Source organism: Maniola jurtina, chromosome 20 (genome assembly GCF_905333055.1).
Source record: "Maniola jurtina chromosome 20, ilManJurt1.1, whole genome shotgun sequence".
In the NCBI taxonomy this organism is placed as follows: Eukaryota; Metazoa; Arthropoda; class Insecta; order Lepidoptera; family Nymphalidae; genus Maniola; species Maniola jurtina.
In genome coordinates, this window is record NC_060048.1 from 11,409,210 (window position 1) to 11,424,956 (window position 15,747).

General features: G+C 37.6%; 3 protein-coding genes and 1 long non-coding RNA gene across 8 annotated transcripts in view; 3 read left to right on the top strand and 1 right to left on the bottom strand.

Annotated features, from left to right (window-relative positions):
- Positions 1-6,441, top strand: part of LOC123875545 (CCHC-type zinc finger nucleic acid binding protein) — a 10,521-nt gene extending 4,080 nt beyond the window's left edge. For both annotated transcript variants that reach the window (XM_045921430.1, XM_045921431.1), the window contains exons 2-3: positions 3,759-3,939; positions 5,466-6,441. In XM_045921430.1, coding sequence (XP_045777386.1) covers positions 3,761-3,939; positions 5,466-5,721 — 435 coding nt within the window. In that variant the 5' untranslated portion in view covers positions 3,759-3,760 and the 3' untranslated portion in view covers positions 5,722-6,441. The remainder of the gene's footprint in view (positions 1-3,758; positions 3,940-5,465) is intronic.
- LOC123875528 (peptidylprolyl isomerase domain and WD repeat-containing protein 1) overlaps positions 1-8,762 on the top strand; it is a 24,840-nt gene extending 16,078 nt beyond the window's left edge. Inside the window, exon 14 of the transcript XR_006798154.1 lies at positions 8,751-8,762. The gene's annotated coding sequence lies outside the window, so the exon portion shown is untranslated. The remainder of the gene's footprint in view (positions 1-8,750) is intronic.
- Positions 1-14,278, bottom strand: part of LOC123875554 — a 15,018-nt gene extending 740 nt beyond the window's left edge. The window contains exons 1-2 of the long non-coding RNA XR_006798166.1: positions 14,268-14,278; positions 10,063-10,064 (exon numbers count right to left, since the gene is read on the bottom strand). This is a non-coding gene — a long non-coding RNA (uncharacterized LOC123875554). The remainder of the gene's footprint in view (positions 1-10,062; positions 10,065-14,267) is intronic.
- LOC123875526 (CD109 antigen) overlaps positions 8,579-15,747 on the top strand; it is a 28,279-nt gene continuing 21,110 nt past the window's right edge. For 2 of the 4 annotated variants that reach the window (XM_045921399.1, XM_045921396.1), the window contains exons 1-5: positions 8,586-8,832; positions 9,134-9,572; positions 10,369-10,549; positions 11,602-11,773; positions 15,457-15,569. In XM_045921399.1, coding sequence (XP_045777355.1) covers positions 9,160-9,572; positions 10,369-10,549; positions 11,602-11,773; positions 15,457-15,569 — 879 coding nt within the window. In that variant the 5' untranslated portion in view covers positions 8,586-8,832; positions 9,134-9,159. Of the gene's footprint in view, positions 8,835-9,133; positions 9,573-10,368; positions 10,550-11,601; positions 11,774-15,456; positions 15,570-15,747 lie in introns of all 4 variants that reach the window. The other 2 variants (XM_045921398.1, XM_045921397.1) reach the window with 2 other exon arrangements.

The window sequence follows — 15,747 nt, forward strand, 5'->3', positions numbered from 1 at the left end:
GTTTATTTATACAATAATAGTTTTTAGTACTTTACGTTTTTAAAAGTTTTGGAGAAAGGTGAGATTTAAAAATAATTTCTGTTTCTTTCTTGCTTCTTTTGCCTGGGACTTCATCCTTGGTACATATGTAAATTAAAGCCTATGTCACTTCTGGATAAAGTAGTTTTCTAATGTTGAAAGAATTATTCAAATCGGTTCAGTAGTTTCAGAGTTCATCAATTACAAATCTTATAATCTAAGTATAGTTTAATTTTATACATAATACTATTTCAAAACTGAACTAATCCTCGGATATGGCTTCACTTGAAATTAAAGTGGGTCTTTAAATCAGATTATCATACTATGTGGTGTTGCATTATGTGCGTGGAGGCCACTGAAACTCAGTATTAGGAATTCCCAGCTTAGCTGAGAAGGTTACTCTGAATAGGTCACAGCTTAGTAACTACAGGAGAAAGTAACTTGATTAGCACTGTCCAAGATCTGAAACAAAAAGAAGTGGTGATCTTAAAGTTGTACCTAGTACAGGCAAAACCAGTACAGTTGAGACTCGATTATTCGGACCTCAGTCATATGGATTTGGATTTGCAATTATCCGATTGCCAACTGACCATTGTTTACGCCTAATGAAAATTACCAAATACATAATTTAAATGATATTTAACATAATCTATACTAATAAATAAAATTGAAGTGTCTGTCTGTAATTTCGAAATAACTACCTCATATTAAGCTCATATGGTTATTTGAACGATACCAACACTGAATCACACGTTTTTAAAATTTTTGTCTGTCTGTCTGTCTGTCTGTCTGTCTGTCTGTCTGTTTGAAAAGGCTAATCTTTGAATCGGCTGAACCGATTTTGACGGGATTTTCACAGACAAGTAGAGGATTGACCAGGGCGTAAAATAGGCTACTTTTTTAACCGACTTTCGAAAAGGGAGTTGTGTTTTTCTACCTATGTACACCGAAATCTCCGAGATTTCTGAACCGATTTGCGTAATTTTTTTTTTAATCGATAGAGGAACTTTGTGACATTGTTTCATAAAAAAATTGGATTCCAACTCCTCAATCCTGATGCTGCAGGGGATCTGGCCAATCCACGCGGGCGAAGCTGCGGGCATCAGCTAGTTAAGAATAATTAAAGAAAATATGTATGTAAGGAGATACATATTATGTATGTATGAAAATGTATCTTTATTCGATAGTTTATTCTAAGTTCGATTTTTATTTGCTGTTTTGAATAAAGACCTAACATGTGTTAATAATACATATTATGGTATGGTAATATTGCTTTTCTTCATAAATTCAATTATCCAGATTTTCAATTATCCGAATGCCTTACAACACCAATTAGTCCAGTTAATTGAGTCTCTACTGTACTCCAATTAGAGTATAAATTGTCCCTACCGGGAATGGAACCTGGGAACTCCCACTTATTAGACCACAGCATTTACCACTGCGCTAGGGAGCTCCTCAACTTGCGACTATGTAACAAGGTATCCTTTTTGATTGAATAGAGTGCAGTCTACCTGCAAAATGCATAATTAATTCAATGAAGTCGCAATATATGAACATTATGTGCAGTGTTTTGAATGCAGTGGTGATTTTGATCTGGTATTTTATTTCTGCCCTGAGGAGGCTACCATAGTATCTAAGTCCAATGCTACGCAACAGTTCCTAAACTATGTTTTTTTTAATATGTATTAAAAAACTGTTAATCTGTTTAGTTTATCTTATCATAAAACACCCAAAATATCAATAAATACCTACCTAGTTTCACTTTCTAATTAATTTTAAATGGATTGCCTCCTAAGTAGTGTTACATGTAACAGTATTGATAAATATTTTATCATGTTTATAGGTGTTATTAAAACGTCTATTTCCTAAGAATATGAAAAAAGAAACTTGAATTCCATATCAATTTATTGATCCGTTATCGCGATTAATGTCAATCGGAAGCGATTTCAGTTGATGTAGCTTGGCTTATCTTAACTGAAAAGGTACCTATTTATTTTTTGAATTCTTTTGATGATATAATTATGTATTTAGAAACTCCTGAAATCTTCCAAGTATAAGATGTTATCTAATAATTGCAAGTACCTATTGTATAGTAATTTTCTTAATATAAAAATATAAAATGAATACAAAAAAGGGGTGATAAGTGTAGTGGTTAAGTCGTTTAGGGGTCGGGGGTTCGATCCTCTCGCACGCACGCACCTCTTACTTTTCGAAGTTACGTGCGTTTTAAGCAATAATTAAATGTCACTTGCTTTAACAGCGAAGGGAAACATCATGAGAGAAAACCTGGATGCCCAAGAGATCTCCATAATGTTCTCAAAGATGATGAAAGTTAGCTAATTTGACTGGCCAGCATGGTAGACCACGCTATGCCCAAACACTTCTCATTCTGAGAGGAGATCCGTGCTCAGTAGTGAGCCGGCGATGGGTTGATGATGATGATGATGATGATTCTACAAATTAATTTTGAAGCATTCACAATTTAGCTTACACAGAGCTTTAGCTCATACAGAGAGTTAATTTCGTATTCACATAATTCGCGATGCATAACCAATACTTTTTATAAATACGTCGTCATGATCACAACATCTATTTGCGAAATGTCGCATCTTCCAGACAATTTATTTGCATACAGCAAATTGTTTAGCTGTTCAATTACTACGCGCTACGCGGTTCAATTGCGGATACTTTGAAATGTATGTACTTATGTACCTACTCCGTTCGCCGTGATCTTGTCGCATACGCCTCTTATCAGCCAGGGTCAAGCGCCCACGTCACGAATGAGAGTGCGAAATGCTAATATCGAACTTGCGCCTTGTCACACTCAAGGGCGTGGCCGCGAGAGAGAAAGGGACATCTCGTGAGGACAATGACCGTACCGAGTCAGTTTTAGTGTATCCGTGACCTTACATCGGTTGTGAACTTATGAATGACGTTTGCATGTTACACAGCTCAAGGTTTTTGCAATAAAATCATCTAATTTAATCACAAAGATTTTATTTGCTTTTAAAAAAACACTTCAGCTGAAGACGTTCATGGCTGATAAATGACTTAATAATAATTTAGGCAAATAAAAGGCGCTTACTTTTTTAGGGTTCCGTACCATAAATGGTCAAACTTATTATGGTGCAACTAAGTTTGTTTGTCACACCAGCTTATTTCAGTGACTATTAAGCAATGTTATTAACTTGGAAATACTTGTCTGGTCGACTTTGTTGCAAAATATGAAAGAATTCAAGAAATACAATTGCGAAAGGGGCCGAATTAGGAGGTCGAAATTTCAAAGCGGGTTTGCTAGGTCACTGATATAATAATACTATTTACATTACACTGGATCTGCGATTGACGACGTGGTTTTGAAGCAACTTGACTATCACCATTTTGGCTCTGATCACAGCAGTAAGCGTCATATGAGCGTATCGGAATTAAATGTTAGTGATGAGACATCTATTAAAATTCCTGAAATTGTGGAGATGTTAGAACATTTCCAAAATTTCAGGTATCCGGTTTCCGTCTGTATGTCAGCGGGCCCTATCTCATGAACCGTAATAGGTAGAGTGTTGAAATTTTCCCAGAATATGTATGTCTATTGCTGCTGTAACAGCATTATAATAAACATTTCAAGAACATGTAAAAAGTGTTATTTCCTATACGATGGTACGGGAAGTGGGGGAACCCTTCGTGTGCGAGTCGGATTCGCACTTGACCTATTTTTAATATTTTTTTAATTTGTATTGCAGACATGAGTTCAAGCGTGTGCTACAAGTGCAACAGGACCGGCCATTTCGCGCGCGAGTGCACGCAGGGAGGCGTGGGCGCGCGCGATACTGGCTTCAACCGCCAGCGCGAAAAGTGCTTCAAGTGCAACCGCACCGGACACTTCGCGCGGGATTGCAAGGAAGAGGCCGACCGTTGCTACAGGTGAGCAAAGAAACCTGCAAGTCGTAATTAAAAAAAAACACGACTGCCAAGTCCAAAGGCGAACTTTAAACTAAAAAAATTATTTCACACTGGAAAATGGCATCATAGAACCGCCATATACAATTAAAAAAAAAAAATTTAGTATTTGTGGTTTTTAAGTTGGTTTTATTTTTCTTTTAAAATTTTTTTATTTCACTATTTTTAGTGGCCCACTGTACTATAATATGCTATGCCCAGTTAAAACGCTACTGTTTACTAAGCTATTTTGCTGATCGCGAGCAATTTGCTCTTATCTATTGAGGAATTCTGTTCTTCATCTCCGAAAATATTCATCAGATCTTCACCTTTATATACCACCGGCAATGTAAACCCTTTCAAACAAAAACAAAATTTTCTAAATCGGTTTAGGCGTCTTTGAATAATTGGGGAACATACTTAAAAAAAAAAAGATTTCGATAAACTTAGAACCTCCTCCTTTTTTGAAGTCGGTTAAAAACATTCGTTTCGAAAACAAGGTAATTAAAAAAGTAGTTAGTATTGTATATTAGAGTCAATTTTATTTTATTAATGGTAATAAAAATTTTAAGGATAGGCGAGTGAACAAACTTAATCTATCGCGTAGTCTTGACCTGACCTTGACCCCCGATCAATCACGAGGCCTCGCGGGCCGCGGCACGTGTTTATTGGGTGTAGGCAGTGGGTGTGATATTTTCGAATCCTACTGTCTAATTTTGCGGAGTGTTTATTACCACTGATATTTACCTAAGCTAATCCATATAATCGGGATGTTGCCTGTGTCAAAAATAAATTATTTTTTAAAGATTAACGGGCGCAAATGCAAAATTTTGAGACTTTTGGAAGCTATTTATTTGGAAACTATAAACAATAACTTTGATGTTACATTATGTATATTTGGATCTTTAATCTAATTCCTCATAAATGTTGGATACAGTTCCCTCAATAGAAAAAAAATCCAAAAATTGCTCCACATTATCCAGGTTTTTTAGTTTAAATTGGGAACAGTATAATTAATTTTTTTATAGTTTTTTAATTATAATGAGAATGATTACAATTTTTAAAAAAATTACATAATTGTTTTTGTTTATCATCATATTAACATGTATTTTATTTTTAAAATGCTATAATTTGATATTTTGATCTTGATTTGCCATCTTGCTTTATTGCTGGGATGAATTCATCCAAGCTTTATTGCCATCTCTTTCTCGGTTCACTACAGTGAATAAATCTATCCTCATGTTTTTTGCTTGATTCTAGCCTTTTTATAAATAATCCTTCCGAAATACGTTAAATTCACGTCCTCTGTTAATTTGACGTTAAATAAACACTTTAAATTATTATCAATGAAACTAGCGCAAGTCAAATGTTCATAACGTCACATTTAACTTTTTTCATAGAAGCTCCCATACGTTAACGTTTGATAAATAGTTGCTGATACAATTAGTTGGCAACATCCCTATTACCTAGCTTTGACATAGTAATGAAGGCTGATGTTTGGCCACTTGCAGATGTAACGGCACTGGGCACATAGCGCGCGAATGCGCGCAGAGCCCCGACGAGCCGTCGTGCTACAACTGCAACAAGACGGGCCACATCGCGCGGAACTGCCCCGAGGCCGGGCGCGAGTCGTCGGGCCAGACGTGCTACAACTGCAACAAGGCCGGCCACATCTCGCGCAACTGCCCCGACGGCACCAAGACGTGCTACGTGTGCGGCAAGCCGGGCCACATCTCGCGCGACTGCGACGAGTCGGAGCGGAACTAACACAGCCGCCGACCCCACCATATTAACAATAAACTATGTATATTATGATGCCACGCACGGACTGTAAGCAAAGGACGCGAAACGCGACACTAGATCGGACTACCGCAGACGTAAGACAAGAAACTAAAGCAACGGAACTATAAGACAGAGTATCAGACGCAGGACGGCGTTGTCGCGAGACGGGCAGCATGGATCGTTGACTTGTACATAGACTCCGCCGGCGCGGGCTCTCGCCGTAGGTTAATGTTTGTTCTTGCACGTGAACGAGTTGTGTTTTTAAATCATTTAATAATAATCGTGATTGAACTATTGATGAGGTAGCGTTACAGTTTTTAGCATTACAGAGTATATATTTAATATATTTTGTACAGATTTATTTGTCAAAAGATAAATTGGATGCTGGCGTATGATGCGTTTTCACTGAGGAAGGAGGAGGCCCCCACCGGACTCTCTTGTTCGTCTAGTAGTAGCCTTACTGTTGTTAGCTAGTGACGGATCTGTTCACCGGTGACCATTTCATTTTGTTTTCCATCTATTCCTTTGTTTATGAGGTCCTGCTGACTTGTGGAGAATTCAGTGGTTAATTAATTATTATTATTAGAATTTCATGAATCAGTATAATTTTTTATTTTGTTATCCCTTACATGTGCCTGTATAATTCAATTCAATGTAAAATATCAGCTTGCAGTGGGAGATAATAAACATCTTGCCTTATTTTTCTATCTAATTTTCCATTCGCCCTTTTCGTTTTAACTATCGCTTAGTTGACCTTGCAATATACCTCATTGTAATATGAATCTCCCAAGAATATCAAGTAGGTAGTTTAACACGACAATCGACAGAACAAGAGGGCATAACCTATCCTTTATCATACCTTTTACTCAAATCTGTGCATGTAATAAATACAAAGATGAGGAGGAGGTTATTCAATATATTTCATTAAAAAAAAACATATATTAGGTACCTAAAACTGCTGAACCAATTTTATATTATATTAAGTATGTAATTTACATTGCGAGCTGAAGAACATAGCAGAATAACAAAGAAAGTAGTGTGGATAGTAATGGGTCTTGCCCAGAAATAACACTTTCAAATGTTAAAATGAAATAAAACTTCAAATGAGATAGAATAGAGGAAAGAGTAGTATTTGAATAGGTGTGTAATAAAAACTGTAATCGGAATTTAAGAATGGACTAATTCATTTTATACATAGTTGCAAGCTAAAGGCTTCCGGACGACAGTAGAAGGGATGGGTTGTAACTTGTACCTTTGTCGGTAAGACGTACCGCGCTGCGCGCTGTACTGTAGATTCGACCTACAAGCTCTTATCGTCGAAGGTTGACTAACTAAACAGTGTGTACCCCTGCCGTCGCCTCTCTTTGTGCTACCATATAGACCGAAAAATTGACCACTGCGCAAGTTCAAGGTCAGTAATTTAAACTGAGGAGCCATAGAAGAATCCATCCCACTGACGTAATATCTCCTTCCGCCGGGGAATTTCTATTGTCGATGCCGAATGATGTTGCCATCTAAAGTATTGTTCCGAATGGTACCAACCATTTAGCGAAATCCATCACAAAAAATGTTAAACGGTAGCAAAAATCACACTAATATTATAAAGGAGAAAGTTTGTATGTGTGTGTTTGTTACTCCTTCACGCAAAAACTACTGGACGGATTGGGCTGAAATTTAGAATGGAGATAGATTATACTCTGGATTAGCACATAGGCTACTTTTTATCCCGGAAAATCAAAGAGTTCCCACGGGATTTTTAAAAACTACATCCACGCGAACGAAGTCGCGGGCATCAGCTAGTAAAAAATAAATCATGAAATCAACAATCACAACTTTCATGATTTTCGCTGTCGTGTCGTTACTCGTCAGTCATTATTTTTCAATGTCTGCATATTCGTCGCCTTGAATCGTCGGACCTGTAGACTGTTGTCGGTGAGTTGGCAGAACTGCGCATCCTACTTCGAAGGAACGCGTAATCGACGCGCATGGACCAACATGTTGTGTCTATAGGTAGGTACTTATACATGAAACTAACTGGGTACTGATTCTGATGGCAACATTGGCAACAATTTTTAGTTTTCGCATCTTTTTACTAATGTAATAAGAAAGTGAGAGACAAATATATTTTAATTTAAATCTGTTAAACCTCCTGACTATAGATATCAGTCTTGAGTATTGTAGAGTAAGGCAGTTAATTATTTATTAATTTAAGACTCATTTGCAATCAATTTGCAATGAGCTTTAAGTTGTTGTAATAAAGCTCATAATTCGATTTGTAGTTTTCCTCACCTGGCTGATATCTGCATAACTCGCTCGTATTATAGTTAAATGCGAAAGTGTGTTTGTTTGTTGGTTTTTCCTTCAATCATGTCGAACGGATCAACGTGATTTTTTGCATGGGTACCTATAGGAGGTATTGTTAAAGACTGAGAGAGTGAGATAGGCTACTTTTTATGTCCTGGAAAATTAAAGAGCTTTATAGGCACACGCTTGACCACGATCAGTTCACACCTGATGGGAAGTGATGATGGGGTCTAAAATGGGACGCGTTTGCCTACAAAGTGCTGATGATAGGAAACACTGATCTTGGAAGAGTATCCAAAAGTCAAAACCCTAGCTAGTAGTTAGGTAACTACCTACCTACATGCAGAATGATGCCGGAAACATCGTCTATGACAAAGGGTGGGAAACTCCCCCGGCGCGGTGCCTTGCTATACGTTGGTAAAAAGGTGAAGATAAGACAAGAATCAAATTGAAAAGCTTCTGAGCAAACAGCTAGCCGGATTTTAAATAGTGGAAAAATGAAAATGTCATTCTGGCAACATTTTCCTAACTGTCACTTACCGGGCGTGGTGCGGCTGCGCGGTGCGCCAAACAAGTTTTGGCTTTGGTTGAATACTTTTCTGTTCATGTGAGTAATATGACGGTGTAACGGACTTATGTTTGGTGCAAATATAACGAATATTTATGATAATATTACATCGAGATCAAAGAAGTATCTTTTATCTTGAAAGCGAAGTGACGGTGTTATATTTTCAGAATCGTTTTTATAGAAAACGATACAAAGGCAAGCATTTCCATGGGCGTTAACTTCAGGTTAGCTATTTGTATGTTATTATTCAATTAAAAATCGGGTTAATCCTTTCTTGAGGTGTAAAAGTAACCCTATACTTCTACCACACAAAGTTTTACAATTCTTGACGGCTTGTTTTTATATTTGTTTACGTTACCGTTGAGTAAAAATGCAACGCTTTTCTTATGTTATTGTAACAGTTGCTTTCTATAAACTTTGGTAAACAAGCTTTAAAATTTGACTAAAATAGAATAGCTATAAAAATTAAGAAGTTATTTGGGTAAGGAAATAAAATAAAAAAGTTATTTAATTAAATTGTTGCAGGCCCATGTAAACTGTAAGACTGAACTATGAATCTCATAGTTAGGCATTTAATATCGATATCAATAATACAATCATGTCTCTCACAAGACTATGCTACACCAACATACAATCCAGATAATCAAGTAAACCCTACAAATGACAACCTGAACACTTATGACCCAATAAGATATGACAATCCATATGATCCAAATAGAAGAGTTTCGAACAGAAATCAATATGATGTGAACCAGTATGATACAAGTAGAAACACATATAATACGGATCAAAGGTATAATCAGTACGACAATAGGAATGATCCAGGGTATGTGAACCGGTATGGGTCAGAAAACACTGAGAATTCTGAGAACACTCCTAGGCCATCGTGGGGCAGTGGACGTACTTATGGCACCTCTTATAAGACTGCTGAGCTGGAACATGACAGTGTTATTATTAATGAAGCGTAAGTATCATTTTAAGTCAGTAATCAAGTCATGGATGTCTAACATGTTTGAATGGAATAATATTCTAAGGAAATGGAGGCATTAATTATCTAGAAAATCTTAACTGACAAAATAGGGTGTGCACACTATACTGCAATTATATAGTTGGTCAACAATTACAAAAACCACACCCAAACTAATTTTGCATCTGGCTGGCAGCCCTACTCCATAGAGTCGATGCAGTAAGTCTGGAATATACCTTAGACCTTTAACTTCCATTATCCTATTCACAAACTTGCACAAATGTGTGAATAGGATATGCCTTCGCCGCATAATGCAGTGCAGCTTTGCAAATCCATATAAATAAAAAGCGTGACTGCAGTACTGCCGTCCTAACGAAGAGAGCAATAACTAGGTTTCGACTACTTTCGAGATATTCGCGGTTATGATTAGCTACTTACAAATCGTAATATTACATATTGCAGTTTTGATAACCAACAGAACCGAAACTACTGAAGATACAAAAAAGATGTCTAAGGCGAAAATATAGAGCTCATTTTCCTGATTACGGATATGGTCTTAAGTCAGTTTGCCCAAAAACTCGCCTTATTGCACTCTTTGTTAGGACGGCAGTGTACTACACCCAAGCTGTGGCCGAGCATCAGTTCTTTAATTTTCATTTATGTATATGGATTTACAAAGTGCACCCGGCACTTTGCAGCAAATTTAAAGGCCACCTAAATAGTTATCATTTGTTTATTTTACGTGATTTTGTTAAAAACATGGACCTATCTAATGCAAAGAGTAATTTTTCAGAACATATTTCATAGTAGCATCCCGTATGGTCAGGCCGGGCCAAATCTACAAGATATCAGCAAACATACTAAGGGCTCGGCTCCAGATGACCATCAGAGCTTCCATATCTTGTAACGGGGTAGAAATCGCTGACGTCATTGAAAAGGTTAAAGAAGGAGTGCCTGAGGTTTTGAATATGAGAGTAAGTATGCTGTGTACTAAACTTCTTTATTACTAACTAGCCGACGCCCGCGACTCCGCCCGCGAGGATTTAGGTTTTTCGAAATCCCGTGGGAACTCTTTGATTTTCCTATCAGTCATATGGCAGTCTATGTGCTAATTCAGGATATTATCTATCTCCACTCCAAATTTCAGCCAAATCCGTCTGTAGTTTTTGCGTGAAGGAGTAACAAACACACACACACACACACACACACACACACACAGACATATACATACACACAAACTTTCGCCTTTATAATAGTGTCATCATTTCTTTTTCTACTATTTAGCAAACATACAGTACAGTTTATAAGTTACAGTGATTTACCTGTACCAGAAATCTTATTTTTGAATGGCAAGAAAATGTCGACCAATCATTCAAGCCTCCACCTGCTGATTGATTAATTGATTGATTATGTATGAGTGAGATAGCATGAGTCTCTGTTTTTCTTGTTTAAAATCTTAACCTCAAACAATAAGACTACAGACCTTCCTTCATGTACATTCAGTTTAATCAGCATTAGGTTGCCCTTTTCTACCCGAAGAAATTTTGCCAATGCAACTTATAAAAGTGGTTATACTGTATACTTTTTTTTAATGAATAGACTAGCGCTTGGCTGTAATTAAACCTGCTGGCATGTGATGATGCAGCCTAAGATGAAATGGGCTTGCTTAGATGCCTATTCTTTCTTGACTTAAAAGTACCCATATTAAAAGAGCAGGGAAAACTGATGCCAGAAGGGCATTCCATATCCTGCAGTTTAGACATACTATCTTCCAAAGTTTATCAATCATACAGTGGTTTTTTTTTTCTTCATATCTCTTCCATCTGCAATCAGTCGGTGGACTATGAACAGATTTGAGGACCAAATGTTTTTTGGTCCTCAAAGGTCCTCACCAAATCATACAGTGGTGAAATTAATTAATTACAAGGCAAGGTGGCACGAAGTTCCCAACTGCATTCTTCTGTTCACTGCCCCGCCTTACCTCGACGAGAATGAATAGCTAGTATAAAACGTAATGACTTTCCAGGTCCCTGCAACTACAGTACCGGGGGATTACAAGCTGCGAGTGGAAGGCTTGTTCCTGGACGACCCGTTCGGTGGAAGAGCGTTTGTCAACGAGACGCAGCTCACATTCTCCAAGCGCTTCATGACCATCTTCATACAGATGGACAAGCCCGTTTATATGCAGAGTCAGACTGGTAAGTTGTTATCTTATCATACCATAAGTCATCACAATCACATATCTATCACAAGTTTAAAAAAATCTATTAAAAGTATGTCCCTGGATAAAGCATTCAACAATCGAAGATTATGTAAATGATAAAAAAGCATGGATTTGACTCGCTTCAGCAATGCGCGGGGCTGCATGCTTATACAGTATGGTATATTATAAATTGAACACTTGAAAAGAGCAACTGCCGAGTTTCTTGCTGTTAGGAAACGTAAGTAGGAGCAGCATTCCGAACTAAATAATTTTGACGATTCAAAAGCACTTGTAAAAGTTCACTTGAATAAAAATATATTCTATTCATCATCATGTCTCTGAATTCAAGTTTGGCAGTCACCACGCGAAAAGTTTTCTCTAACTAAACCTGCTTCTCTTATAATTTTGTGTAGTCCAGCGACTTGTATAGACTGGTAACAGGTCGCCATGTTTTGAAAATAGTGTCGTTAGGTGTTGTTTTACTCAAAGGTGCGTAATGTACTACCACTTTTATAAGTCGCATCGGAAAAATTCGTTTGCGCAAAAAAGCGCAAGCTAACGCCGCCGTCAAAATTGAAAATATTTTTATTCAATTAAACTTTTACAAGTTCTTTTGAATCGTCAAAACCACTGGTTCGGAATGCCGTTCCTACCGAGAAGAACTAGCAAGAAACTCGGCGGTTGTATCAAACCTTATTACTTGACGTTAAAATTTAAAACACAGCAATTACAGAGACTCGTGTTATCTCACTCATGATTCGCGTGTACAAACTATGGCGCGTAGGTGACAACCAATAGCGCGCTATGATGGCTGATATATTTTCGCGCGATGGCTGATTTATTTAGCTTATAAAAAGTAATCTAAACGTGCGTCTATGTAGCCTATGCCGCTACGCGCATGCGTATCGCACTAACGAACGTTCGAATTTGTCTTCACTTTTTAAAATGGGGATGTATATGTGTTTCGCCTGTCTTAGAGTTTTATTAAATGTGTGTGAGACCTTCGTAGCATAAAAATGACAAAACTATAGTGTCTACTATTTGATTTGACTAAACGTGGGGTTGTTCGTCCCAAATCTGTGTTTATTTATAAACTTAGATTGTACCAAGAAGAATTTTGGGTGCAGATGCACGCGGTATTTTTTTAGAACCATCCATTTATCACGCATGTCACACGCAGCATGCGAGTGACATACACCGACACATAATTTTTCATGACTCTTCCCCCTTTTAATTATTATCTAAGTTATTAATGAATGCTCCCTTCAGGGAGCCATATCAGAAAAATGGAGAGTCATTCTGGTGAAATAGAAAGATGTTATTTTCGACTAGTGGTTAAGGTTGGGGGACGGCGGTGGATGGCTCAGTTCCAGGCCTCGGCTCTAGGGGTCTCCAAATAAACGAAATTCACAGTAAACACCATAAAGAAACAAGGGGTCTTATTCAGTGGTGCCCTCTGACGTTCTTAATCTGATGCTGTTACTGCTGTTACACATACAAGTATTTTAGATAAATAATAGACCACAGGTTCTAGTATTTATCTAAAACTAGCCGATGCCCGCGACTTCGCCCGCGTGGATTTAGGTTTTTTGAAATCCCGTGGGAACTCTTTGATTTTCCGGGATAAAAAGTATCCTATGTGCTAATTTAGCATATCATCTATCTCCATTCCAAATTTCAGCCAAATCCGTCCAGTAGTTTTTGCGTGAAGGAGTAACAAACATACACACACACACACACACACATACAAACTTTCGTGTTTATAATATTAGTGTGATGTGATATTTGTATGTGTATTGGCAGATACAGACAATTGTTTAGGTGAGGGACAAGATTTCATCGTAAATCTATAAATCATACTTTGCAAATGTGCATTGTGAGGTCTACATCTCCTGAAGATGCTCTGGTGTCAGAGTGAAACATGCATCAAATGTGTTTTGGAGGTTATGTGATGTTGCATGGTGGTGGTGCATATTGCTTAAAGCTTATTGTTACTTGTATATCATCGAATTCCCATAGGGTAATGTCAGCTTCTATACAGGGCAATAATAGGATTATCAGAAGTGCACAATTTTTCTTTTTATTCACTATAGGCAAGCGCTTGACCACAATCACACCTGATGGAAAGTGATGATGTGGTCTAAGATGGGACGCGTTTACCTAGAAGGTGCCTATTCACTCTTGTTTTAAAGATACTCGGATTGTAATTGGTAGGAAACACAGATCGGGGAAGAGTATTCCAAACCTTAGCCATGTATGAGGAATGATGACGCAAAACGTTTCGTGCGTGTAGATGGAATTTCGACGACATAAGGGATGGAAACTCGCCCGACGTCTTGCAGTTCGGTGGTACAATGGTGAAGGGGAGACAAGATCGAAAAGTTCCTGTACACACTCTATGGCCACAGGTTTCCAAAGTTTAAACGTAGTGCATCAGTTGAAAGATTTCAAGAGATGTAGCCGACTTGAGGACTAGTGTCTAGTTTAACTGATGTCCTACTTCCGTTCGCGGAGACCCAAATACTTTGTTCGTGAACCGACGATTGAACAGCCATGGTTAAGTGCCAGGTTATTTTCGATGCGCTCAGAACTTACATCAGTTAACTGTATCAGTTAGTGTGTATTTATATCATTCTATATTTATGAGTTTAACATGATTATTAGTTAAATACATTGTTTTACTCATAAAAATTTTAAAGACCGGAAGTTAGCTTTTTATCTCAGAATAATTTACGCAAGATGTTAATGTTTCAGGCGGCCTTTAATGCGAGTTGAAAGATATTTTTATGATGCAAATTACTTCTAAAACTTAAACTAATAATGGCTATTTTATTTTATTACTACTCCATATACATATACTATGCTATTTTATCCCATATAAACGTGATCGATTTCTCCACCAAACTTTTTTCAGAAGTCTTCATAGCAAAATTGTCGTTATATGGCGACATTCAAAACTAAGTCTCTTACAAGTATAATTGCAAGTTATTGCAAAAAGATAATACAGTTAAAAATTATGAGTAAACATGTTAGGTCTCCAATCTCCATGTATTAAATGAATATTACTGAGTATTGTTATGTACTATTTGATGAAAGCATTGAAAGCTAATTCATCGTATCTACGTGGGGACTCAACCTTATGGACATACCAGATGCTGCCCGCGACTTCACGTGGACTTAGGTATTTAAAAATCCCATAGGAGCTCTTGGATTTTTCCAGTTTAAAAGTAGTCCACACCCGTTTCGAGGATACAAGCTATCTCTGTACTAAATAGACGATGTCCGCGACTTCGTCCACATGGATTTAGGTTTTCAAAAATCCCATGGGAACTCCTTCATTTTCCGGGACGCCAAAAACTAAGTAAAAGGTAGCAGACAGACAGATAGCCAGCCAGATAAGCCAAGCAAATAACTTTCGCATTTATAATGTTACCAGCTGATGCCTGCGACTTCGTTCCCGTGGATATAGGTTTTTAAAAATCCCGCGGGAACTCTTTTATTTTCGGGGATAAAAAGTAGCCTGTATGTTAAGTCCAGGGAATAATCTGTCTCCACAGCCAGATCCGTCCAGTAATTTTTGCGTTAAAGAGTAACAAACATACACACACACACACACACACAAACTTTCGCCTTTATAATATTAGTGTGATTTATAAATGCGTTCCTATCGTTTTGCAGTGAAGTTCCGCGTGATTCCAATAAACACCGCGCTGAAGGCCTTCGGGAGATCCATCGACGTGTTCATCCTCGACCCCAACAGGCGCATCATGAAGCGGTGGCTTTCCAGACAGGTAACAAGGCAACTCTCTTGACCATGGTGGTTGAAAGCCAATGTTAAACATGGTAAAGCCCTATGAAGGCTAGATTAATAGTAAATACACAGTCTTCCACAGTGAAATGAAATGAATTTAGGTACTAATCAAAACTTGGTTACATATAATTACTTCTCTATGAAAGTTATATGTAACT